Source organism: Gorilla gorilla, chromosome 15 (assembly GCF_029281585.2).
Source record: "Gorilla gorilla gorilla isolate KB3781 chromosome 15, NHGRI_mGorGor1-v2.1_pri, whole genome shotgun sequence".
NCBI lineage: Eukaryota > Metazoa > Chordata > Mammalia > Primates > Hominidae > Gorilla > Gorilla gorilla.
In genome coordinates this window covers 11,650,170-11,675,187 of record NC_073239.2, presented here as the reverse complement: position 1 = coordinate 11,675,187, position 25,018 = coordinate 11,650,170, and the positions used below count along the sequence as shown (strand labels likewise).

General features: G+C 40.1%; 3 protein-coding genes across 9 annotated transcripts in view; 2 read left to right on the top strand and 1 right to left on the bottom strand.

The window, feature by feature from the left end:
• PRPF39 (pre-mRNA processing factor 39) overlaps window positions 1-871 on the top strand; it is a 31,449-nt gene extending 30,578 nt beyond the window's left edge. For all 6 annotated transcript variants that reach the window (XM_019009980.4, XM_019009982.4, XM_063697677.1 and 3 more), the window contains one exon: window positions 121-871. In XM_019009980.4, coding sequence (XP_018865525.1) covers window positions 121-177 — 57 coding nt within the window. In that variant the 3' untranslated portion in view covers window positions 178-871. The remainder of the gene's footprint in view (window positions 1-120) is intronic.
• Window positions 872-1,171: 300 nt separating this feature from the next.
• Window positions 1,172-19,879, bottom strand: FKBP3 (FKBP prolyl isomerase 3). Its single transcript, XM_004055121.3, has 7 exons — window positions 19,547-19,879; window positions 15,940-16,041; window positions 15,033-15,140; window positions 6,752-6,887; window positions 6,154-6,221; window positions 3,304-3,401; window positions 1,172-1,520 (listed from the first exon to the last, which is right to left on the bottom strand). Exons 1-7 carry the CDS (start codon window positions 19,652-19,654, stop codon window positions 1,466-1,468), a joined length of 675 nt encoding a protein of 224 aa, XP_004055169.1. The 5' UTR covers window positions 19,655-19,879; the 3' UTR covers window positions 1,172-1,465.
• A 109-nt stretch (window positions 19,880-19,988) lies between these two features.
• FANCM (FA complementation group M) overlaps window positions 19,989-25,018 on the top strand; it is a 65,733-nt gene continuing 60,703 nt past the window's right edge. The window contains exons 1-2 of one of the 2 annotated variants that reach the window (XM_004055119.5): window positions 19,989-21,737; window positions 22,267-22,439. In XM_004055119.5, coding sequence (XP_004055167.3) covers window positions 21,230-21,737; window positions 22,267-22,439 — 681 coding nt within the window. In that variant the 5' untranslated portion in view covers window positions 19,989-21,229. The remainder of the gene's footprint in view (window positions 21,738-22,266; window positions 22,440-25,018) is intronic. The other variant, XM_055361855.2, reaches the window with a different exon arrangement.

Sequence of the window (25,018 nt, the reverse complement as noted above, 5' to 3'; positions counted from 1 at the left end):
CTAGAATTTTAGCAGTGAACACTTGCTTGTTTTCTTAAACATACCTGCTTTAATTATACTTTTACATATGGAACTCTGTCACAGTTCTAATATGCTAACATACTTACTTTTTCCTTTCAGTACAATTATCAGAATCCTTGGAATTATGGACAATATTATCCTCCCCCTCCAACCTGATGGGAAAAATGTAAATTTCAAATGGAGTGTGTGAAAAGTATGAAATTATTATTTTTTTTAATGAGGGATGTAAACAGTATAAGCTTGTTGTATTTGATAACCTGTCTTCCTTGTTTCTGTGTAACATGATTTGTTTAGTAATAGGGGGAAAATGTCAATTAGTAGCTTACCACAGATACTGTTTCCTACCATTTATAAAATTTACTTTTTATTGAAAAACTATTTTTTGATTTTTGCATTAAGTGGTCTAGAATTCTTTTGCAATGCATTTGCAACGGAATTTTGTAGCCTTAAGGGGTAGGAAGAAAAACCTGACTGCAAATCATGTCAGTGTAGTACAAAATTCTGAAAACACATAAGGGCTGGTTATTTACCTCCTTTTTTTTTTTTTTTTTTTTTTAAAGAAAAAAGGACTTTTAACCTTTGCTGACAAGGTTTTGTCTGTTTCAGTTATACTTGTGAATTGTGATCTAACTGCAGAAAGGATACATTATTAAAATACTTTGCCTTGGAATAGAGATTATAAATGAGAAAATGGAATGTTTGCATCCCTTTAAAAATGAAAATCATATCAAAAGTATGTTGTTTCAGGAGACTTTGTATTTAGAATATTCATGTAAAACTTGTGAACAAGCTTTCATTTTGATCAAACTGATCTTCATTTTTGTAATAAAACGGAAGACTCATCCAGTAATCGTTTATGAATTTATTTTGGGGGGATCAATTAGTAATATTAACCTTATGTTCACCTTTATTAGTGGCTCATTGGTTTTGAAGTACACTTTTTCTAAATTCAGGTCTTGATCTTCCTGCCAAGATTTTTCCCCTTTTAGCATTTTGTTTCCCCTCAAGCCTTACGCTTTTGCCTTCTCATTATACAGGCAATCTGTCCAGATAATTTTCCTGGGAGTTACTCCCTGGTTTGATGAGGTCCTTAGTTCCAGTTCCCTAATCAGAACAATAATATATTAACACCAAACAAATCACAGTCAGATCAAGACAGTGGATCAATTTTTATTGAGCCACTTAAGTTTACAACATGAGGTAAAAGGAAAAAGTTCTCCTTGACCAGTATTTTACACAGCTGTAGGAAAGTATTTTAGACCAGGGATTCATAAGGGATTACATCTCTCAAAAGCTGGGACCAAGTAAACAAATTTTATTAACTTCTTGAATTTTCCAGTTGACTCTTCCTTTACAATAGTAACAAGTTCTAACTAGTGTAAGTTTCTTCAAGGCCAAGTTTTATCATTGTTTCTAATATTCTTAGAGCTGAAGCACTGCTATTTCAATCAATATCCACTAATTCCACTTCAAAAGTGAGTTTTGCATTTGGTGGAATTCTGTTGAAGAAGTCAAGGTACATTTGATAGAAAGTGCCTCTCCCCTACCCCCATAACCTTAGTGTAGAATAGGCTGACTAGATAGGCTCACTAGATAAATTGAGCTTGGACTAGGATCCTCCTTACCTGGATGCTTTACAAGTACTCCTAAATTAGCCACCACTTAATGAAGACTATTAAGTACTCCAAAACAAAAGTAATGTCATTCTAGCTGGGGGGGGGGGAGGGGTGGAAATATATATATATAGAGAGAGAGTATTAAAGTTTTTATGAGGTAGTACATAATATTTACTGTGCATTTTAAGATGCTAAGTTCAAGGCCAGGTACGGTAGCTCACACCTGTAATCCCAGCACTTTAGGAGGCTGAGGCAGGTGGATCACCTGAGGTCAGGAGTTTGTGACCAGCCTGGCCAACACAGTGAAACCCTGTCTCTACTGAAAATACAAAAATTAGCCAGGCGTAGTGGTGCACACCTGTAGTTCCAGCTACTAGGGAGGGTGAGGCAGGAGAATTGCTTGAGTCCGCGAGGCAGAGGTTGCAGCAAGCTGAGATCACGCTGCTGCACTCCAGCCTGGGTGACAGAGCGAGGCCCTGTCTCAAAAAAAAAACCAAAACACAAAAACAAAACAAAATATGCTAACTTAAGAGTTATATAATTTATATGTGCATCAGATTGGTCTTGAGATGCTTCTTCACATGGGAGAGGGAGCTGCAGCTGACCATTTGATTCCGCTCCCCCCCAGACAAGAGCCTCACTCTTTCCTCCAGGCTGGAGTGCAGTGGCATGATCACAGCTCACTGCAACGTCCGCTTCCCAGGTTCAAGTGATTCTCCTGCCACAGCCTCCAGGGTAGCTGGGATTACAGGCCTGCACCACCACGCCTGGCTAATTTGTGTATTTTTAGTAGAGGTGGGGTTTCACCATGTTGGCCAGGCTGGTCTTGAACTCCTGACCTCAGGTGATCTGCCCTCCTTGGCCTCCCAGAGTGCGGGATTACAGGCATTAGCCATGGTGCCCAGCCTGTTCATTTGATTTTGAAAAGCTAAGAGAGCTATTATATTCCCAAATATGTTTATCTGCTAAGACTACAGAAAGCTGCCTCCCAAAGGACTTGTTTTTTCAAAGTTAATCTGATGGCTCCAAGAGGAATGGAACCAACAAAAGCCATAAACTTACCTTCCCTCTTACCTATTGGATTGGTCTGGTCTTAATGGTCTGGAGTCATTCCTTATTTTTTTTTTAAATGTTCACAAACTGGACTTATCAGTGAGTATTGTCATTAGCAGTAATAATAAATGCTTACACTAACACTGTTGATTCTGTGGTCTCCTTCAGTTCACAACTGGTAATCTCCCACATCTATTCCATTTCTAAGCTTTGAATTTAATTGCCTGAAATTATACTGTACCATAAAATTACCATGAGCCATATTTGCATCGTAGTTTGCTACAGTTTGTACTGGGCATGGTAACTTTTCTTAAACTCTTAAAAACATTAAGAATTGCTGTTTAAGCTTAAACTTCACAGTTAAGGTCTTGAAAGTTAAGAATTTGAATAAGAGAAACAAAAATTCTAGCTGAGGTTTGAACTTTATACCAATAGAAAATACTATTGCCTATTGGAGGTGCTGACACATAAGCATCTAAAGATCAGGAAGACTAGTCTGGACAGGATTCTTGATCCAGAAGTTTGCCTAGACAGCATCTTTCACATCTTCAAAGGTGATCTGGAGGTTTTTTTTTTTTTTTTAACTTTAATTATGAAGGGGAAAAAAGGATACTTGGCATCAGGCTGTCCTTTCTTTCCATAAGCCCATTCTGGTTCAATCTCCAGTCGAGCCTTTTCTCCTTTACTCATAGTCAAGAGAGCTTCATCCCACTAAAGGCAAGAACAAAATAAAAACTAATGGTATTTTGCAAAAAGCACATGCAATACCAGGACAGTCAAGACAAGATTGTATGTTAAAACAAACACAGAATCTATTACTATAGATTTCACTATATTCTAAGATAATGTACTTCAGTGAGTCCCTAAATCTTTGTCTTCCATTTCTTCAATAGAAAAAAAAGGATATTTTAAGCAGGGCTTTTTTAATGTGAAAAGAACCTTTTGGGGCTCATACCTATAATCCCAGCACTTTGGGAGGCCGAGGTGGGCAGATCACTTAAGGTCAGGAGTTTGAGACCAGCCTAGCTAACATAGTGAAACCCCATCTTCCACTAAAAATAAAAAAATTAGCTGGGTGCGGGGGTGGGTGCCTGTAATCCCAGCTACTCAGGAGGCTGAGGCAGGGGAATCACTTGAACCCAGGAGGTGGAGGTTGCAGTGAGCCAGGATTGAGCCACTGCACTCCAGTCTGGGCAACAGAGTGAGACTCCTTCTCAAACAAACAAACAAAAAACAAAAAAAAAAACTTTTTGTAAACTGTAACATGCCATACATTATGAAAACCAGTTTGTTATTAGCACCATCATAAACCTGCAACACTTGTACATCACAGGACAAACGAGTTTATTTTCATTGGAATACACTGGCAAGTACTCACTGTAAAATTGTTTAGGATTACCAAATTGTAATAGTGGAGTCACGCTGGCACATAAAATACATTTTTTTCTTTTTTTCTTTTGAGATGGAGTTTCGCTCTTGTTGCCCAGGCTGGAGTGCAATAGCGTGATCTTGGCTCACTGCAGCCTCTGCCTCCCGGGTTTAACCGATTCTCCTGCCTCAGTCTCCCTAATAGCTGGGATTACAGGCATGCCCAGCTAATTTTGGAAATACAATTTTTAAAATGTTACGGCACTAAGATCTTTTGCAAAAGGTAAAACTAACTTTTCAAAGAAACAATAAAAGGCTTCTGGGTTGGCCTCTCCATATTTTCCAAATTTGGATCTTAAAGCTAGTTTCCACAAACAGTTAAATCCACATCACCACAGGGATAATATTCCTAATATTATACGCTGTATTGAAATGCAACAATCATATAAAGCACAAGGGACAAAGTTAGGGTGGTCACATTTGGAAAATAAGAATATGGTAGACCAGCCGGGCAAGGTGGCTCGCGCCTGTAATCCCAGCACTTTGGGAGGCTGAAGAGGGCGATCACTTGAGGTCTGCACTCAAGACCAGCCTGACCAACATGATGAAACCCCATCTCTACTAGGAATACAAAATTAGGTGTGGTGGCACATGCCTGTAATCCCAGCTATTCGGGAGGCTGAGGCAAGAGAATCGCTTGAACTCAGGAGACAGAGGTTGCAGTAAGCCGAGATTGCACCATTGTACTCCAGCCTGGACAACAAGAGCAAAACTCCGTCTCAAAAAAAAAGAATTGGTAGACTAGAAGAAATTTACCAGTATGCAAATAAGTTACAGAAATAGAAAAATGGCCCAATTTGATAATATACTTGCTATCAACTTGGTACGGGCAGGTAATAATTTTTTTTTTTTTTTTGAGATGGAGTCTTGCTCTGTTGCCCAGGCTGGAGTGCAGTGGCGTAATCTCAGCTCACTACAACCTCCACCTCCCGGGTTCAAGCAATTCTCCTGTCTCAGCCTCCCAAGTAGCTGGGACTACAGGCAAATGCCACCATGCCCAGATAATTTTTTGTATTTTTAGTAGAAACGGGTTTCACAGTGTTAGCCAGTATGGTCTCGATCTCCTGACCTCGTGATCCACCCACCTCGGCCTCCCAAATTGCTGCAATTACAAGCATGAGCCACCACGCCCGGCTGGGGCAGGTAACAATTATAAGTTATGCTCAACTAAACCTTTAGTTTTAAGATGTTTTATAGGTTCTGTATATGATTGTCTGAACCATATCTTAGGACCTACTGATTGTACAGAGAGTAATATATTGAAGGTTCCTATAACTGCATTTAAATAGGCATTTCAGTTATTGATGTCTGCTGTTCTGAGAATAACAATTTAAAACAAACAATGGGCACAATGGGCAGGCCTTAGCATGAAAACCTGATTCATAGAAGGTGACAGTCTGCCCTACTCTTTTATCATCTTTTGTACAGTATAATGGTCAGTACGGGTCAAGCCTAACTTCCTCTTTTCTCAAAGTTTCTTTCTGTTATCTCTCACATATAAGTGTAGGTTAAAGCATGCTCATGTTTGAACGATTTTCTGGTATTGCAGCCTATGTTGTATGAGGTGAAAAGGCTGCAGAAACAAACTCCGCTTCTATGAATACTTCAGTGGGACAGATATTTTACCTTTGCAAATTATATGTAAATGGTACAACAGTTATAAGACATTTTACAGGAACCTTAAATTTAGAGGGCCAAACATTCTGACAAAGACTTACTTTATGAAGAAAAATAATAAAATGGGTACACATGGAAGGGACTAATATTTAAGCCCCTACTGTATTAGGTACTTCAAGTTATGCTCATTTAATCTTCTAAAAACCTTGAGGTAGGCAGTACTGTCCTCATTTTATACGTAGCGAAACTGAGACCCAGACAACTTGTGCAAGATCAGCTAACAATGATTATACCCAATCTGTCAGACTCCAAAGTCTGTTTCCTTTGTATTATATCCCCAAACCTAATTCTTTACAGCACCATACCAGAAGCAGCATATGCCAGAATATCTACTGATTCATTGGCATTCTTTACTTACTCCTCTGATAACTTTGCCTACTCCGACCTTAAAACTTAAAGGCTTGGCATTTTTCTTCTTCTTTGCACCTGTAAAACAGATTTTCCTTATCATTAATGATATACTCTAATTTATTATTAAGAAATTTCCATTGGAAATTATTAAATTCCAGTGGAAAAATATAGTGGTTTGATTTCAGAATTACAATACTATGTATTTTAAAAGAAGGAAAAAATTTACAAAGATCATCCATCAATAAAATTCTGGCCGTAAAAATAATTACATTCTTAACAAAGGGTAGAGGGGTAGGACCTATACTTATATCACAAAACAGCATACTATCCTGCCTTTTCTATTCAAATACTAATGCCTTACTTTGGGACATTAACCAGGTTTAGACTGAGATTCCTTATCTTTTGCTTTCCAAAGAACAAGAGGTCTTTAGCCAGCCAATAATCAGTGAACTGAAGACCTCTTCCAAGTAGATCTTGGGGGAAAGTATGTCTGGATGAAAGTAGGTGACAGTCAGGAAAAAGGTACTGCTAACTACTCATCTGTCTGCCACCCAAGTATTTAGAATCTCTTTAAGCCAAAAACATAAGATTCCATTTAGACTTACTTGTTTGAATATTAGTATCGAAAACAGTCCCATCTTGTAGTGTTCCTGTATACCAGCAGTGAACAACATCTCCCTTTTTGGGAAAGTTGGTTTTATCTCCCTTTTTCAGAACAGATTTAGTATATTTTGGTGGACCCTAAAAACAAAAAACAACACACACACACACAGAGTTATTAATTTGTGTCCTTTAAAAGAATGACAAACAATAGCCAACAATGACCAAAGTCAGTTTAAAGAGTTTGATGGATTTGGTAATAAATAAACAAACAAACAAAACCCTCAGTATCTAATTTCAAGGCTGTGATGTGACTATTAGTAACTTACACATCTATAATTTAATTTCAAATAACTTCCAGCTTCTTTGGAAGCCTAAATTCTTCTAATAAGATTCTGTTAATAATTCACCAAACCATAACACGATTTCAGTTATTTCCTAAAGTTAAAAAAAATCATTACTATTTAATTCCTATGAAATCATAAGGCATTAAAATAAGGGATGGTGACTTCCCCCCACAAAGATTTGAACTGTTTTAGCAGCAATAATTGATATTACTAGGTGTTTTTATAATAACCAATTAGAATGAATACAGTGATATTGCCTCTGTCCCTGATTTGGAAAAATTCACACAATGGATGAAATTACCTAAAGAAATTGCTATAACAGGCATATTTCCTAGAACAAAGTAGGATTATCAGGGTCTTCTACAAAAAAGGTTACATATTAATCTAATCAATAGCAATTCATATATGAGAGGAAAGCAGACAGAGGAACTGTCAAGAATCTTAGGGAGTTAGTTAAAAAAAAGAAGAAGTGTACCGAATTTAAAAGTATCCTTACCTAAATCTGTTTGGTTTCTGAATTCAGATCAAATTCAGAGGGATCTGCATTATCCAAATCTATATTTGGTTTCTAAATTTCATAAAATAAATAACAAAGGTGTGCTTGGATATCCAATAATTCAAATCTATTAGTTCCTGAGTTTGAAAAGCAAGAGAAAGTGTTTTCTTTATTCCTGACCTATTTCTTTTTTTTTCTGAGATGGAGTCTCACTCTGTCGCCAGGCTGGAGTGCAGCGGTGTGATCTTGGCTCACTGCAACAACCTCTGCCTCCTGGGTTCAAGTGATTCTCCTGCCTCAGTCTCCCGAGTAGCTGGGACTACAGGTGCCTGCCACCACGCCCAGCTCATTTTTTGGATTTTTAGTAGAGACACGGTTTCACCATGTTGGCCAGGATGGTCTCGAACTCCAGACCTCGTGATCCACCCGCCTCGGCCTCCCAAAGTGTTGGGATTACAAGTGTGAGCCACCGCGCCTGGCCTATTCCTGATCTATTTCTAATTGGTCAAGTTATGCAAATTTTTATTCACTTTCATTTCCCTAGCTGAAGGTTTTATCCTTTTCCAAAACTTGTAAGTAAAAATATCTGTGCTGGGTGCGGTGGCTCACTCCTGTAATCTCAGCACTTTGGGAGGCCAAGGTGGGTAGATCACTTGAGGTCAAGAGTTTGAGATCAGCCTGGCCAACATGGTAAAACCCCATCTCTATTGAAAATACAAAAATTAGGTGGATGTGGTGGCGTGTGCCTGTAATCCCAGCTACTCCGTAGGTAGAGTCAGGAGAATCACTTGCTCCAGGAGGTGGAGGTTGCAGTGAGCCAAGATGGCACCACTGGGTGACAGAGCAAGGCTCCATCTAAAAAAAAAAAAAGTCTGATCTCCTTGCAAATAGTCTACCTCTTGGGCAAAAGATTCTCTCCCTGACCAAACCCTAGCTAGGGTCCTCTGAGCCCTCTTCTTCACGAGCCTTCAACCTTGGACTATAAAGATTTGAACAAACACAAGTTTCAAATAGCTCAAGGCCTTATTCCTAGGAGGACCTGATCCCTCCTTAAAGTGTCCGCCTAAGAAAACTTAAGGCTGCCAAAAAAAATTTACTGTTTGTTCCAGCCAAGGCCTCAAGATGAAGATAGGACCCCTGTCTCTGTCTCTGTGCGAGCCTGATTTTGATAAGCGCCAGTTGGCAAACTCAGATGGGTTTCATATGGACCAACCCCGCTTCCTACTTTATGTAATTTTTCACTTCTCTAACTCTGCTTAAATCCCTCTCTACTCCCTCATTCTTTTTTTTTTTTCAGACGGAGTCTTTGCTGTGTCGCCTAGGCTGGAGTGCAGTGGCATGATCTCGGCTCATTGCAAGCTCTGCCTCCCGGGTTCACGCCATTCTCCCGCCTCAGCCTCCCAAAGTAGCTGGGAGTACAGGCGCCCGCCACCACACCCAGCTAATTTTTGTTTGTATTTTTAGTAGAGACGGGGTTTCACCATGTTAGCCAGGATGGTCTCCATCTCCTGACCTCGTGATCTGCCCGCCTCGGCCTCCCAAAGTGCTGGGATTACAAGTGTGAGCCACCAGGCCCAGCCCCCTCATTCTTTTAAAAGGCCCAGTTACCCCTCCACTGGAGTTTAGCTCTTTCCCCTACTGTCAGTAGGCTGAATAAAATCTGTTTTCACCACTTTAATGTCCGATTGTGTTTATCTCTGACACCTTGAGTCAGTCCTCTACTCAACTGCTACAGTGATATTAACAATTACTGCTTATGGTTTTGTGTCCAAAGGCCTAAACCATGCAGGATCTTAATCTATCCCTCCCTGAAGTTCCAGAATTCTATCAGCCTTTGAACTCTTGTCTTTTCCATGACCTCCTCAGTAGAGCAGGTGCACACAGCATAGAAATCTTTCAATCAGCCAGGCGCAGTTACTCACACCTGTAAACCCAGCACTTTGGGAGGCCCAGAAGGGTTGATCACCTGAGGTCAGGAGTTCGAGACCAACCTGGCCAACATGGTGAAACCCTCATCTCTACTAAAAATACAAAAATTAGCTGGGCATGGTGGCAGGCGCCTGAAATCCCAGCTATTTAGGGGGCTGAAGCAGGAGAATCACTTGAATCCAGGAGGCAGAGGTTGCAGTGAGCCAAAATTGTGCCACTGAATTCCAGCCTGGGTGACAAGAGTAAAACTCTGTCTTAAAAAAAAAAATTATATATATATATATTTTTTTCCTTTTTTAAGAGACAGGGTTTCAGTGTTGCTGAGGCTGGAGTGATCATACCACTGTAAAATACTGAGATATTTTACATTGGCGTGATCACGGCTCACTTATAGGCTCTAGCAGTCCACCTGCCTCAGTCTCCCAAAGTACTGGATTACAGGCAGGAGCCACTGTGCCTGCTTAATAATATTTCAAAAGTATAAAAATATTACTGTCTGTAAGGGAGCAATGAAAGGGAGAATGGCATGAAATAAGGCTAGAAAAATATGTAGGACATGTTAGAATCTGGGTTTTTATCTTTAGGACATTAGCCAATTTAGAGTTTTAAATAAGAGAAGTTACAGAATCAGATCTGTGTTTATTTTTTTATTTCTGAGACCGAGTCTCACTCTGTTGCCCAGGCTGGAGTGCAGTGGTGTGATCTCGGCTCACTGCAACCTGTTTCCCGAGTTCAAGCAATTCTCCTGCCTCAGCCTCCCCAGCAGCTGGGACTACAGGCATGAACCACCACACTCGGCTAATTTTTGTATTTTTAGTGCAGATGGGGTTTCACATGTTGGCCAGGCTGGTCTCGAATTCCTGACCTCAGGTGATCTGCCTGCTTCAGCCTCCCAAAGTGTTGGGATTACAGGCGTGAGCCACAGTGCCCAGCCAGATTTGTGTTTTAAATAGATCACTGTGACTGAAATATAAAAAATGACTTGGGAAGCAAAAGTAGAAGTGGAGAGACTTGTTAGGAAAAAAGTTATTATAGTAGCTTAGGTTTAGACCAGGGTGCTAACAGTGAGGATGACAAAACATGAATGGCTTTGGGATATATTTTGGAGGCAGAATCACCAGAAGTTGGTAATAACTACATATGAAGCAGTTATCAAAGATGAAGTTATCAAATTTTCCGTTTGAGTACTTTTATACTGACTTCTAATTGCTAAGTGTGAGTTTCTGTCGTAACTTATATTTTCTTTCCTGTACAATACTCATTCATACCATGAAAATTTTCCTCAGTGCTATTTAATATACAATAGACAATAAATATATTGACAATGACTGATTTAAAATCCCATAAGAGCTATTAGACAAGTCTTTATATTAAAATAAAGGTAGAAATAAATAATACAAATGTGCTTAGGAATGTATGCAGTTGTGTACGTATACAGCAAAGTCTCACATGGTAAAAATTCCAGAGGAAGCAATGAGCCCAGGAGCTGGGTCTTAAAGGGAGCACAGAAGTGACAAATAGGGACAGTAAAAGGACACTCTAAGGAAGAAATAAAATATGGAGGTAGGAAAGGGCATGATGTAGTAGACAATGAGCAGACATTTGTGGTCAAAGAAAAAACTTTTTTTTTTTTTTTGAGACAAGGTCTTACTCTGCCACCTAGGCAGTGCAGTGGCACACAATCTTGTCTCACTACAATCTCTGGCTCCCAGGCTCAAAGGATCCTCCCTGCTCAGCCTCCTGACTAGCTGGGACTACAGGCACACACCACCATGCCTGGCTACTTTTTTGGTAGAGACAGGTTTCGCCATGTTGCCCAGGCTAGTCTTGAACTCCTGGGCTCAAATGATCCACCTTCCTTGGCCTCCCAAAGTGCTGGGATAATAGGCGTGAGCCACTGCACCTGTCCAATAACATGTCTATACAGGCCGGGCACAGTGGCTCACGCCTGTAATCCCAGCACTTTGGGAGGCCGAGGTGGGTGGATCACGAGGTCAGGAGTTCGACAATAGCCTGACCAACATGGTGAAACCCTGTCTCTACTAAAAATACAAAAATTAACCGGGCGTTGTGGTGTGCACCTGTAATCCCAGCTACTCAGGAGGCTAAGGCAGGAGAACTGCTTGAACCCGGGAGGCGGAGGTTGCAGTGAGCCGAGATCACACCACTGCATTCCAGCCTAGGCAACAGAGCGAGACCCCGTCTCAAAAAACAAAGAAAAAAAAAGAATACATCTATAGAAACATGGAATATGGAGCTTAGCAGCGGCCACATTTTGGAAGTTTTGAATGCCAAGAATAAGAAATTTTGATATATATTGAAGACCAGTGGTGACCAATAAAAATGGGAGTCACAAATGTAATTTTGAGTTGTCTAATAGCTGCACTTAAAAATGTAAAAAGAAAGAGATGAAGTATGTCTATGCCAGGCAGTGGTATGCCTGTAGTCCCAGTTATTCTGAGTATTCTGAGGCAGGAGGATCACTGGAGCCCAAGAGTTTGAGTCCAGCCTGGGCAACACAGCATGACCCTGTCTTTTTTTTTGTTTTGTTTTTTTTTTTTTGAGACTGAGTCTCCCTCTATTGCCCAGGCTGGAGTGCAGTGGCGCAATCTCGGCTCACTGCAACCTCTGCCTCCTGGGTTCAAGTGATTCTCCTGCCTCAGTCTCCCATGTGGCTGGAATTACAGGTGCATGCCACCATGCCCAGCTAATTTTTGTATTTTTAGTAGAGACGGGGTTTCACCATGTTGGTCTCAAACTCCTGACCTCAAGTGATCTGCCCCTCTTGGCCTCCCAAAGTGCTGGGATTACAGGCACCAGCCACTGTACCTGACTGACCCTGTCTTTTTTTTTTTTGAGACAGAGTTTCACTCTTGTTGCCCAGGCTGGAGTACAATGGTGCGATCTCAGCTCACCGCAACCTCCGCCTCCGGGGTTCAGGCGATTCTCCCACCTCAACCTTCCGAGTAGCTGGGATTACAGGTGTGCACCACCACATCTGGCTAATTTTTTGTATTTTTAGTACAGACAGGGTTTAACCATGTTGGCCAGGCTGGTCTCGAACTCCCAACCTCAGGTGATCTGCCTGCCTCGGCCTCCCAAAGTGCTGGGATTACAGGCACGAGCCACCATGCCTGGCCTCCCAACCAACCCTGTCTTAAAAAAATAAAATAAAAAATTTTTAAATGAAAAATTTTCTTAAACTAAAACATCCCAAATACCATTATTTCAATAAGTAATCAATATAAAAAATACTGAGATATTTTACATTCTTTTTTAAAAAAGAAACGTCTAAATTACACCTTTGAAACTGAGTATATATTTTATTCTTAAAGCACATTTCAGTTCAAAGTAGCTAAAGCACTCTGTAGCCACATATTGTTAGTAACTACCATACTGAACAGGGCAATTCTAGACAACACTCAATTACTGAAGATTTTTCAGCAGGGTGTGGTTTGCAAAGTATTGTTTTAGAAATCTTATTAGAATACCCATTTTGTTGCTGACTGGATAAAGAAAGAGAAGGGAGGCAAGAAATGAACAACGTTTTTAACATTCTGGGTATGAGGCCTTGCTTCGAATGCTTGAAAATGGAAAAGGAATGAACGTTTAAAATAAAAGGAAGATGTTTGAGAGCATTCGTCCTGAAGGAGACATGAGAAAGAAAAAGGGACGCAAAGATTCAGAGAAATTTTAAGCTCAGAAGAAGGGAATGGCAATGGCTAGACATTCACATTTTGGCACTACAGAACACAGGAGCATATAATGAGAAGGGAGTCCAGGGGCAGTGGCTCACGCCTGTAATCCCAACACTTTGGAAGGCCTAGGTGGGCGGATAACTTGAGGTCAGGAGTTCAAGACCAGCCCAGCCAACATGGAGAAACTGCGTCTCTATTAAAAATACAAAAATCAGCTGGGCGTGGTGGCGCCTGCCTGGAGTCCCAGCTACTGGGGAGGCTGAGGCAGGAGAATCACTTGAACCCAGGAGGGGGAGGTTGCTGTGAACCGAGATGGCACCACTGCACTCCAGCCTGGGCGACAGAGTGAGACTTTGTCTCAAAGACAAAAACAAAAAAAGAGAAAGGAGTAAGAAGGGACTGAGAATTTGTGAGAAAATGTCAAATACTTTATGTGAGCAATGAGCAATGTGATGGAGAATTGGGCAAAGGATAGTATAAATGTTGAGTAGCAATGAAACTAGAAAACATGCTTGGCTAATATTAAGCATGAATTTATACCAGGCTCAATAAAAGGTTTTATGATTATGTGTTTATAATGCCTGCTCTCCAGTCCCAAAGCATGAAGACAGAGAGTAGACAACGAGGGTTAGCAAGGAAATGGACAAGAGGCTTTTGAATATAGGACGCTAGGAAAACAGTCACAGTACATAATTGGGTTCAAGCTGGCCAGTTAAACGAAGAGGTTTTAAATAAAATGATAGAGTTTAGGACCCTCATAAGCTCGCTCTAGATTGTCTCTAGCTTTTATGAATTTACCTTTTATTTTCTTAACTCCTTAATGAAATATTATCTGTCTCCTAAAACCATCCCCATTCTAATTTCCTGGAGGGTAAACTATGTTGCCAGTTGCTTCTGAAACCCTTCAATAATAATTGCTCCATTTACCTTAGTAGCTACTCAATAGATTTAACATTTATTAAATATTAATTGTGATAAACTTTAAAACTGCTTTGTGTGCACATATACCTATGAACATTAAGTTGTGCTTTTTAGCCAATAGGAAAAGATCATGCAAAATTAACTAGCTTTAATCAAGTAAACATCTATAATTGTATAACTGAACTTACACTTTCCACAAATACCCAAAAGCTACACTGTCATCAATAGCCTCACCTCTTTACAAGAACTAAAAATAGATTATTATCACTGATACTAAGACTGCTGGCAATGAGTGAGCTTAGATAGTAAGGTATTATCAGAAATGACAAGATTATAATCAATTCAGCTCTGCTAAGTCAGTTCTTAGTAGCTGATCTTAGCTCTACTAAGGCTGTCAATTTGCAGGAATGAATTAATCTGGTTCTTCAAACCTTTGTACCAAAATATAAAACCTGAGTTGGGAAAACTGAGACAGATGAACCCACATCCTGCAGCCAAGCCTGGATTATTTCTATTGCCAGGGACACCATGTACATTAGAAAAAGCTAAAAATAATCAAAAGAAAATGTATTTCACTTAGTCCAACTTGGCTATAGAATCAAGGCCTTAAAATAGCTTTGAAAGCTCAGAAGGTCTGGACAGATGTGGAGGCAATATTAAATACAGTATCAGAAGTGTTTCACAGAATAGGCTAATAACTGTAAAGCACTAGTTCTTAGGATTATTTCTGTCCCAGTACACCTAAGGGAAATGGCACACTACATTAAGTGTTTGGCTCATTGAAAGTGGCCGTATTCAACCACCCTTCACTATGAGAAGTTAGTGCAAATAATAAAGAAATAAATACAATTTCTAGACTCCACATGATAAAATAAAAAAATAATTATATACAGACCTCATCCAGGGTCTCTTCAGACTTGGTTTCTTTGGGTTTATCTTCATTAAGCTTCACATTTTTTACTTGCTCAGACACTTTACTTATACTTTCAGTACCCTTAAAACGCTGTAAGGAAAATGTTGTAACATCATACCCAGGACAGGCTAAAACCAAGAAGCAACATCAAGATTTTCAGCCTGTCAATTAAATGAACATCTGCATAATAAATATAGGTTGTATAACACAATTGTGAATAAATGGTCTAAGGAAACGAAGAGCAAAGAAAGAATTTTGTTCATAATTTATTTTTAAACAATAAATTATTACCCTCAAACCAGCTTACAATATAAATTCTGAAATGAGAACCATGACCTTAGAAAGGCCAACTCATACCCAGAGATATAAACACTATTCAAATAACTCCTAAATAAAGATTTCTTTCCTGTGGAAGATATTCATTTCATAGTAAACAAATATGGGAAAATGTCTTAAAATGTATTTTTGTAAAGCTCAGCCTAAATCTAAACCAGACTTTAAATTCATTAGTGAAATGGAAACTTATTTTCAATATAACATTTAACATATATAATAAAACAACAATAAAATACATTTAATATACACCATATGCTAAAGTAATACGGTAATACCACTGACCTAATGAATTTATAACTTCAGTGGACTTAAGAATTTGTTGTCTCAATTTAAGCTACAAAATCCAGACCCTTTGAAAATACTGAAACATTCTGCCATACTGCAGATTAGCCTTGCTAGATTTGACAGCTAGTCCACTTATGATAATAGTTCAGAAAAATTACAGGTGGAAAAGCTCCAACACATTCAACAAATCAATGCAAATTTTAAACATCTTTTTCGGAAATAAAATTTCAAAAGTGATGTTCTGCTAACAGAATCTAACAATACTCACCTTAGTTTCAAAAAGATGGTTATAGGCTGTAACCAAGTGGTCCTTGTTAGCTGTCTTGGCCACATTTTTAATGTTTCCTAATAATTTATGTTCTGCAAGAAACTATAAGGAAAAAAGCTGGGTAATCAAGATAACTTCTCCCGAGTAAGAAGTGTCTAAAATTAGAAAACGATCCTTTTATGTTAGCAGTTGTGTTTTCAGTAGTACTAGTACTGAAGAAGAAATAAACCCTATAGTTTATACTCTACTTTGTTACAAAAAAAGTATGAGATTTTTTAAAAATTCGGTATTTACAAGAATTAGTGACAAGACTGCAACTGTAGTGTTATGTACTGAACACAGTGGTTCATCCTAAACTTTTTCCTGTCAACACTCACAAAAAATAACATTTATACAGCAAGCACACTGTGGTGACTAGAGTCAGCTGCTCACTGCAGGATACTTGGGCGCAGCCCTTGAGGGCCTCCAGCCAGGTTGGGCATAGCTATCCTGAGGCATTTGTAACCCATTCTTAGCAGACTAGGAAGAGTCACTGTTACACAAGCATGTAACATACATATGTTGAGATTGCTATGCTTAACATTATATATATAATTGCTAAATATATGGGCTGTGGAGTCATATTACCTAGGTTAAAATCCTAGCTGTGCGGGCCGGGCGTGGTGGCTCATGCCTGTAATCTCAGCATTTTGGGAGGCTGAGGCAGGCGGATCACCTGAGGTCAGGAGTTTGAGACCAGCCTGGCCAACGTGACAAAACCCCATCTCTACTAAAAATACAAAATTTAGCTGGCCATGGTGGCGCATGCCTGTAGTCCCAGCTCGGGAGGCTGAAGCAGGAGAATTGCTTGAACCTGGGAGGCGGAGGTTGTAGTGAGCCGAGATCGCACCACTGCACTCCAGCCTAGGTGACAGAGCAAGAATCTGTCTCAAAACAAAAAAAAAAATCCTAGCTGTCTGACACTAGACAGGGGACTAAGCTTGTAAGGACTCAGCCTCCATATCTGTAGTGGAAGATTAATAACAGCGTCTACGTCAAAGAGTTGATATAAGGATAAAATGCAAAAATCCATTTAATGCATTTAGCATAGAGCCTGTCACACAGTAAGAACTTAATAAATATTGGGATTATGATTAATACTGTATTTAATAACTCAAGGTAACAGCGGGATTCCTTTTCTTTCAAATATAAGACTGCTAAGATGGCAGATGGACACTAAAATACTACTGCTGAAATAGCAAGTCGTAGTATATCTTTATCTGAAAATCACGTAATTGTGAGGATTTCCATAACTTCTTTGTTTCCTTATTTTATTCTGTTTCTTTTTCTGCCTTGTGGTCCTTGCTTAATTCCTAATTTTGTTACCTTCTCAAAGTTGTCCTTTGGCATCTTCTAAGCTTTTGATAAAGCAGTTAACATTATTAGCAATTAACAGCTAACACTATCACTATTGTATTTTTTTTCTTTTGCTTTTTCTTTCAAAGATATGTTCTAAATAACAGCTGATGGGGAAAGGAGACAAAGCTGACTAAACGGAAGTAATAAGTTACCTTGAGCATGCTGGTGGTTTCTTGTTAAAGATTCCAGAAAATACCCAAAGCATAAAAGCATAAACATCTCTTTGATATCTTATGATTAATAAAATAATTATTGTCAAGTATAGGTCTAAGTGTTAATGATCACCGGAGATTATTATTATTATTTTTTGAGACAGAGTCTAGCTCTGTCGCCCAGGCTGGAGTGCAGTGGCCCAATCTCGGCCCACTGCAACCTCCCCTTCTTGGGTTGAAACGATTCTCCTGCCTCAGCCTCCCGAACAGCTGGGATTAGAGGCGCCCACCACCAGGCCCAGCTAATTTTTTTTGTATTTTTAGTAGAAATGAGGTTTCGCCACGTTGGCCAGGCTGGTCCTGAATGCCTGGCCTCAAGTGATTCGCCCGCTTTGGCCTCCGAAAGTGCTAGGATTACAGGAATGAGCCACCACGACCGACCGAGACTATGCATTTAAAAGATTAATATGTTATAAAAACATTTTGATAATCCAAGTCTGTTGAAATTGTTCCACGTGGCCCAGTTTTACATAGGATTCCACATGGCGTGATTTGTTTCATAAGAATATGATGAAGTACATGACTGAGGTATTATTAAATGTTAATGATGTCTATTCTATTGTTTCAGATGAAATACGAATTGGCTTAAGAGAAAATAGTTCCATTAAAATGGGGTAAGATCCCCGACACATGTTCTTTCTTTTTCACCCTTGTACCTCCAAACACTGAGAATAGTTCTTGTTACAGATGTTGTATTAATATCTGCTAAATTAATCTAAGATGCGGATGCCAGGATAACAACTAAGGAAAAAGGCACTGGAAGTTGGAGAGTTCTTCTATCTCCCTGTCATGACGCCCGCCCAAAATGAAAATAAAATATAAGCTTCTCAAAATAACCCAGAAATAGTGGCTCACGCCTGTAATCCCAGCACTTTGGGAGGCCGAGGCGGGCGGATCACGAGGTCAGGAGATCGAGACCATCCTGACTAACATGGTGAAACCCCGTCTCTATTAAAAATACAAAAAATTAACCTGGCGTGGTGGCACGCGCCTGTAGTCCTAGCTACTCGGGAGGCAGAGGCAGGAGAATCGTTTGAACCCGGGAGGCGGAGGTTGCAGTGAGCCGAGATCGCGCCACTGCACTCCAGCCTGGGCAACAGAGAGAGACTCCGTCTCAAACAAACAAACAAAAAAACCCAGAAACAGTTTTTCTAAATGAAAAGTTTAGAATTTTAAAAACTGTATAGAAAACACAAGCAGGCTGCCGCTTGTAAGAGAATGCTGCGTGCACAACTATTTCAGCAATTTAACAGATGCATGAATGAACTTATTTTCCAAAGGAAAAACAAGTGTGACAAAAATAACTTGACTATAGACGGATGGTTAAGATGGAGACTATGCTGACAAATGGAGAGCCTACAGTATAAAGCATTTCAAATAAATTTCTTAGTCTGTTTATAACAATGACAGACCACTGCACAAGAGAAATGTGCATGTAGCTCCCTTAAAGTATAAAGGTGAAAAGGTCATTTAAAGGGTCGATATGTTAAATCAAAACTTAAACCACAACCTACGGGTTTTTTAAAAATCACACGCATTAATGTTCAGTATTTAGTAAACTGTTGAGAAAAGCAAGTTGGATACACCGTTCCCACAGAAATCTTCACATCCCTTCCCATTTCCCTAGTAGCCGGCGCCCCGCTCCCAGGAGTCTCATCCACACCACTATTCCTCGGCCTCTCCGCCTTAGCCCCCAATATCCTCGGGTTCCTATTTTTCTGGCCTCCACCCCCACTCAAGGATCCCAATGAGGTTTTAACTCTACAATTGCAGCCTGTGTGCCCCAAGAAATAAAGCTGCTCCCCTGCCCCAGTAGAGAACGCCCGAGAGGCGGGAGCGAGGCACCAAAGCACAAGCTGGGCCGCTCCGGCCTTCCAGGCCACCGGCCGCGGGAAGACGAGGGCGGGGGCACAGAGGAATACGGAATGTATGGGCATCTCCAGGGGGGTGAGGCGTCCCTCAGCCGCACAGCCCGGCCGCCCCTACGCCTCCGGTACCGAATCTGAACCGTGTTCCTGCAGAAACTTGATAATGTCCTTCTTGGGCAGCTGTTCACTGCGCAGCTGCTCCACGGTCCACGCCCGCTGTGGAACGGCCGCCGCCATCTTCCCCCGCTGCCTCCGCTTTACTGAGCCAGCCCGCCGCAGTTCGGCATCGCCCCGCCCCCTAGGGCGGGGCGGGGCCACTCACGGAGGTCGAGGGGCGGGCCTCTGCTCTAGCAGTCGGGATTGGGGCCTGTCTTTGAGTGACGTCAAGGCTGTGCTATGAGGGCTTCTTTGTTGAGTCCGGGTTGAAAAAGCTACCGCGGTCGTCTCTGCAGTCGACTGAGTAGAAGACCGCTAGAGATCTTCGATTCTGAATTAGACCCTTTGTGAAGCGACCTCTGATGGTAGCGACATTTATCAACCATTACCCACATTTAAGGCAGCTATGCCTTTAAAGTCCAGTCTATAACCTGTTAAAAGAAAACAGCATTCAGGCTCCTTATCTCGTTTTATCTAGTTCTAGCCTAAAAATTCACACCTGAAGTGCTTCAGTCCTTGTCGATCCGAAAACCCATATCCCACCATTTCCCTTTTAAAGATCACACAACCGAAACTAAATACAAACTGCCCATCCCCTTCCCCCCATACAAATACGAGAAAGTTTGTCCAAAACGAAGTTCAGAAACTTGAACAAATAAAACAATTTATAAAGAAGCCGCACTCAGGATGCCACTTGCTGATGAGAATGACATTATTAATGCTCGTAACTCTGTGATGTATATTTTTTTCTCAGTACACGAGGAAACAAAGTTACAGAGGTTACTCAAAGTCAGGTTTAGAGAGAAGTCAGGAATTATTTGAGATAGAAATCTTCGTTAGGGTGGAATAATTGCACACCGACGTTTATTATAATGCTCTTATCTATAATAAAGATTTAATAGTTGAACATCAGGACTCCTTACTTAAAAAAATCTAGGCTGACTCTGGGCATGTTGCCTATGAGTTAGCTCTGCTTTGCAAGGAGCATTAAAAAAAAAATTCTGACGAATAGCTGGACCAGACCACGTTCACTTCCCTTTAAACAATGAAAACATTAAAATAATGGGTTGCCACTCCCAGCACGGTGAAAAAGAGATTTGGCATTTTGTTTTCTCAGCCCAGATAGAGATATAAGACAAATTATTCCATCTACACATTTTTGCTTTTCACTTTATATTCTGATTTAAAAGTACAAGGAATGAGGCACGTTAGACGCTCAGTAACATTAAGTTCCCAAATTGATGGCTATTCCATTGTCCCCGGGTATGTAATATTTTACAATAAATCTCTATTATAACATTTTAAGTGATTTATCACGTTAGCAATGACGCCCAGCCATCTAATCATTGGAAACGGAACTTAAATTTAGAGTTTGTTAAAACAAAACACCGGAACCGCACCGGGGACCATATTTAGAGTAACGCCTTAATAATGCGCATGAGTCTCCGGGAGGGCTGTGAAGGTTTCCGGGAAGCCAGCCAATCATATTCCCAACGGAAACTCAGTGGCGGCATTTTCAACTGGATAAACTGGCCTTAGTCCCGCCTTCTCGTTCCAGAGTTTTGTGCAAAGGAAACCGATGGGGATCGGAACCGTAGCGGTTGAGCTGCTGCTGCTACGGATATCTGACAGAAGCCTTCGGTGGTTGTCGGCCTAATGAGCGGACGGCAAAGAACGCTTTTTCAGACGTGGGGCTCAAGTATCTCCCGATCATCTGGGACTCCGGGTTGCAGCTCCGGAACTGAGCGACCTCAGAGCCCTGGCAGCTCCAAGGCGCCTTTGCCAGCAGCAGCGGAGGCTCAGCTGGAGTCGGACGATGATGTGTTGCTTGTCGCGGCGTACGAGGCTGAGCGGCAGTTGTGTCTAGAGAATGGCGGGTTCTGTACCTCCGCGGGCGCCCTGTGGATTTACCCTACCAATTGCCCAGTGCGGGACTACCAGCTGCACATTTCCCGGGCTGCTCTGTTTTGCAATACGCTGGTGTGTCTGCCTACCGGACTGGGAAAGACCTTTATTGCCGCCGTGGTCATGTACAATTTCTACCGCTGGTTCCCTTCAGGAAAGGTGGTCTTCATGGCCCCAACGAAACCCTTGGTGACACAGCAGATCGAGGCTTGCTACCAGGTGATGGGTATCCCGCAATCCCACATGGCCGAAATGACAGGTATCTTAGACTGGACTAATTTTGAAGTAAGAGCTGGGAATTCCTGACCCATGTGGAATAGTTCCCAAGCTACAATATGTGCATCTTACGCCCTCCCTCTTAAAACATTCTCTACTTGTAGCAAGCCCAAAACTGATGAATAGGGTTGCTTTATTCAATCTTCAGAGAATATCTGCAGCTTGTCGTAGTATTTTGAAGCTATTATGTGCGTATACCCCATGGGTAACTGAACATGATGTTTCCTGGCATTCTTCCTGAAAAAGATTTCTCAGTTGAAGAATTTGCCTCTCTTCAAATATGCCATTTTGTAGGAATTTTCTAAAGACAATTTGGTTGTAGTCCTAGATAAGTGCCAGCTTTGATATTTGGACCACACCAGAACTTTAAAATGTAGCATTCCGATGAATTGTCAAATTGTTTTTCTCTTAATGTTACCAAAGCATGTTTGCATTCTGAAAAAGCCAGACTATTTATATTTTATAGATAACAGTCTGAAGTTTAGAATGTAGAATGTCACTTTTATTTTCAGGGTCTACACAAGCTTTCACCAGGAAGGAAATATGGTGCAGTAAGAGAGTGCTTTTTCTTACACCTCAGGTCATGGTAAATGACCTTTCTAGAGGAGCTTGTCCCGCTGCTGAAATAAAGTGTTTAGTTATTGATGAAGCTCATAAAGCTCTCGGAAACTATGCTTATTGCCAGGTAATAATTTTGTTAAATGGTATTTTGTATTGTAACTGTACTGTTAAAGAGAATTTTGGCGAATAGTTACTAGTGATGGAAGTTATTGACAATATTATTATAAAAAGCCTTTACGTCTATTATCTCAGAACAGATGGTGATAAAGAATATCTGTACTTTCTGTCATCCATTCAAATCAGTGTCTTCACTGCCTTTTGCTGTTATTGTTGTTTTCTTTTTCTTTTCTTCTATTTTAAGACTAACCAGATAGTTAGTGTCAGATGTAGATCATGAGAGCCTAGTCATGGTTGGGACAGTGATCTAAAATAGGGTATGAAAGGAGTTTTGAAATTAATAAAGATTGGTAGTAAATATGCGGTGTCTTTTCTTGGCGGCTAGGTAAAATAATGACATAATGTATGCCACATACCTAACACAGTGCCTTCCAGTTGAGTACTCCAGGAATATAAAATAAGATGAAGTAATGGGATGTGGTTGCAAACATCATTCATATCTTTGCACTGAATTAAGTTGACTTTCTGTTTCCCTCTTCTCCTAAGGGGGATTTTGCCTCTTCTGCTCAAGGGCCAGGTCATTAATATTTTGTGCTTAACAGTTTGAAAGCCTTTGTAGGCCATAGGGGATAAAGGTGGTGGGGACTCATTAAAAAATGTTTAGCTGGGATAACACTTAAGATTTGAAAGAGATTAGAGAAAAGAAGGCTAAAGACAGAGTATCTAATGAGGGGTAGAAGGGATGTAGGATGACTTCCAGATTTCTGACTTGGAAAACTGTGAAGATTGTGAGTTCTGGGTGGAGAGCAGGTTTAGGGGGAACGTGGAAAGATGATTTAGCTGTGTTGAGTCTGAGGTGTCTATGAGGAATTCAGCTGTAGATATTCATTAGGCGATACTTGATAGAAGTATGGATCTTGCTGGAGAGTTCTGAGGTAGAGATACAGATTTGGAAATTATAAACATATAGATGGTAGCTAAAACTATAGTAGTTGGTGATGATAGGAGGAGATTATAGAGCAAGAATAAAAGAGGGAAAGGTAGGGAAAGTTAATTTCATTTAGGGCAAAGACATGAATTTAACTGCCAGTTTTTGAATTTGTATAGTCATTTCTTTGGGGACTGTAAACGTTATTGTATTATATCTCTGTATTAGGGATAATTGTCATCTTTTTTAATAATTGATCTTCCTAATTATATTCAGGAAATGAATATAATATATTTTTCCACTTATTTATATCATTCCAAATTAAATTAATACATAGCATGTTAAAAATTTCCATCTGAGAGGGGCATTTAAAAAATTTTAGCTTGAGGCCAGGAGTTTGAGATCAGCCTGGGCAACATAGTGAGACCCTGTGTCTACAAAAATGAAATGAAATAATAAAACACTTAAAAATTTTTTTAAATTCAAACTATGGAATGCGTTTTGAAGATTTAGCTGGTAATTATTTTATTTTCAAAACATTTCTAGGCATTAGATTTTTTTTTTAACAGCAAGGCTTTATGAATATAATGAAACATGCATTGACTTCATTAATAACCAGACAGCCCTGACAGCTTACACCGCATTGAATATTCCAGATATACATTCTAATAGGTACACCTGCTCCATGAGGCACACACCACCATTTCCTCTTCTACAAGATGCTTGAGAATTCTTCCTGAAAAGAAGTAATGTATTTGGCTTACTTTTCATATGTAATAGTTTTGGAAGGCATATTGATACATGTGCCATATAACAACAAAATGATTTCACTCGAAACTGCCTCACAATCTGAAAGAACACTTTGAATTTTGGCTATCATACAAAACATTTTTAAAAGCATCAATCCAGTAAGCAATCTTTTTGTCTTCCTTACTGCACTCATGACTTTTCAAAAATCCTTCTATTATATGTAAGGACCATCACTTCTAGCATTAAGCTAAACTGAAAATGGTCACTAGGGATATTTTGTCTTGCATCAGTTTTTAATTATAATTTTACTTGTTTCTGAAGAATAATAAATATAATGTTATGTCTTCATATGCAATCTGTACCATATTTTTAAAAGCTCGATAAATATTTTTTCAGTATTCATCAAGATTCAGTGTTAGTCTCATTGGATTTGTTTTTGTCTTGGGTTGAAATTGGAGTGATTTTTGGATAATCTGGTTTTATTGTTTAATCCTGTGTTTAATTTGGGAACTATGGTATACTGAGAGCTGTTCCTGCAAATCAGTCTACTTGGAAGCGCATTTTCCTCTGTATTGGGGCTTCACATGAAGTGGTATATGGGAATTTGGCAAATTATCCCAGTATTAATCATACTAGAAATGGGTGTCGAGTTCAAACCAGAAAGTGCAGATGGTGGTTTGGTGCTACCGAGGAAATGTTTTAGGATTTAAAAGGAAATTTAGATTTTAAAGATTACCTCAAATGACTATATTTTTTAATGAATACACTTAATTTATATATTGTTAGCTGGGCGCAGTGGCTTGAACCTGTAATCCCAGCACTTTGGAAGGCCAATGCCAGGGATCACTTGAGGCCAGGAGTTCAAGACCGGCCTGGGCAGGGTGACCCTACCTCTACAAAAAGTGAAA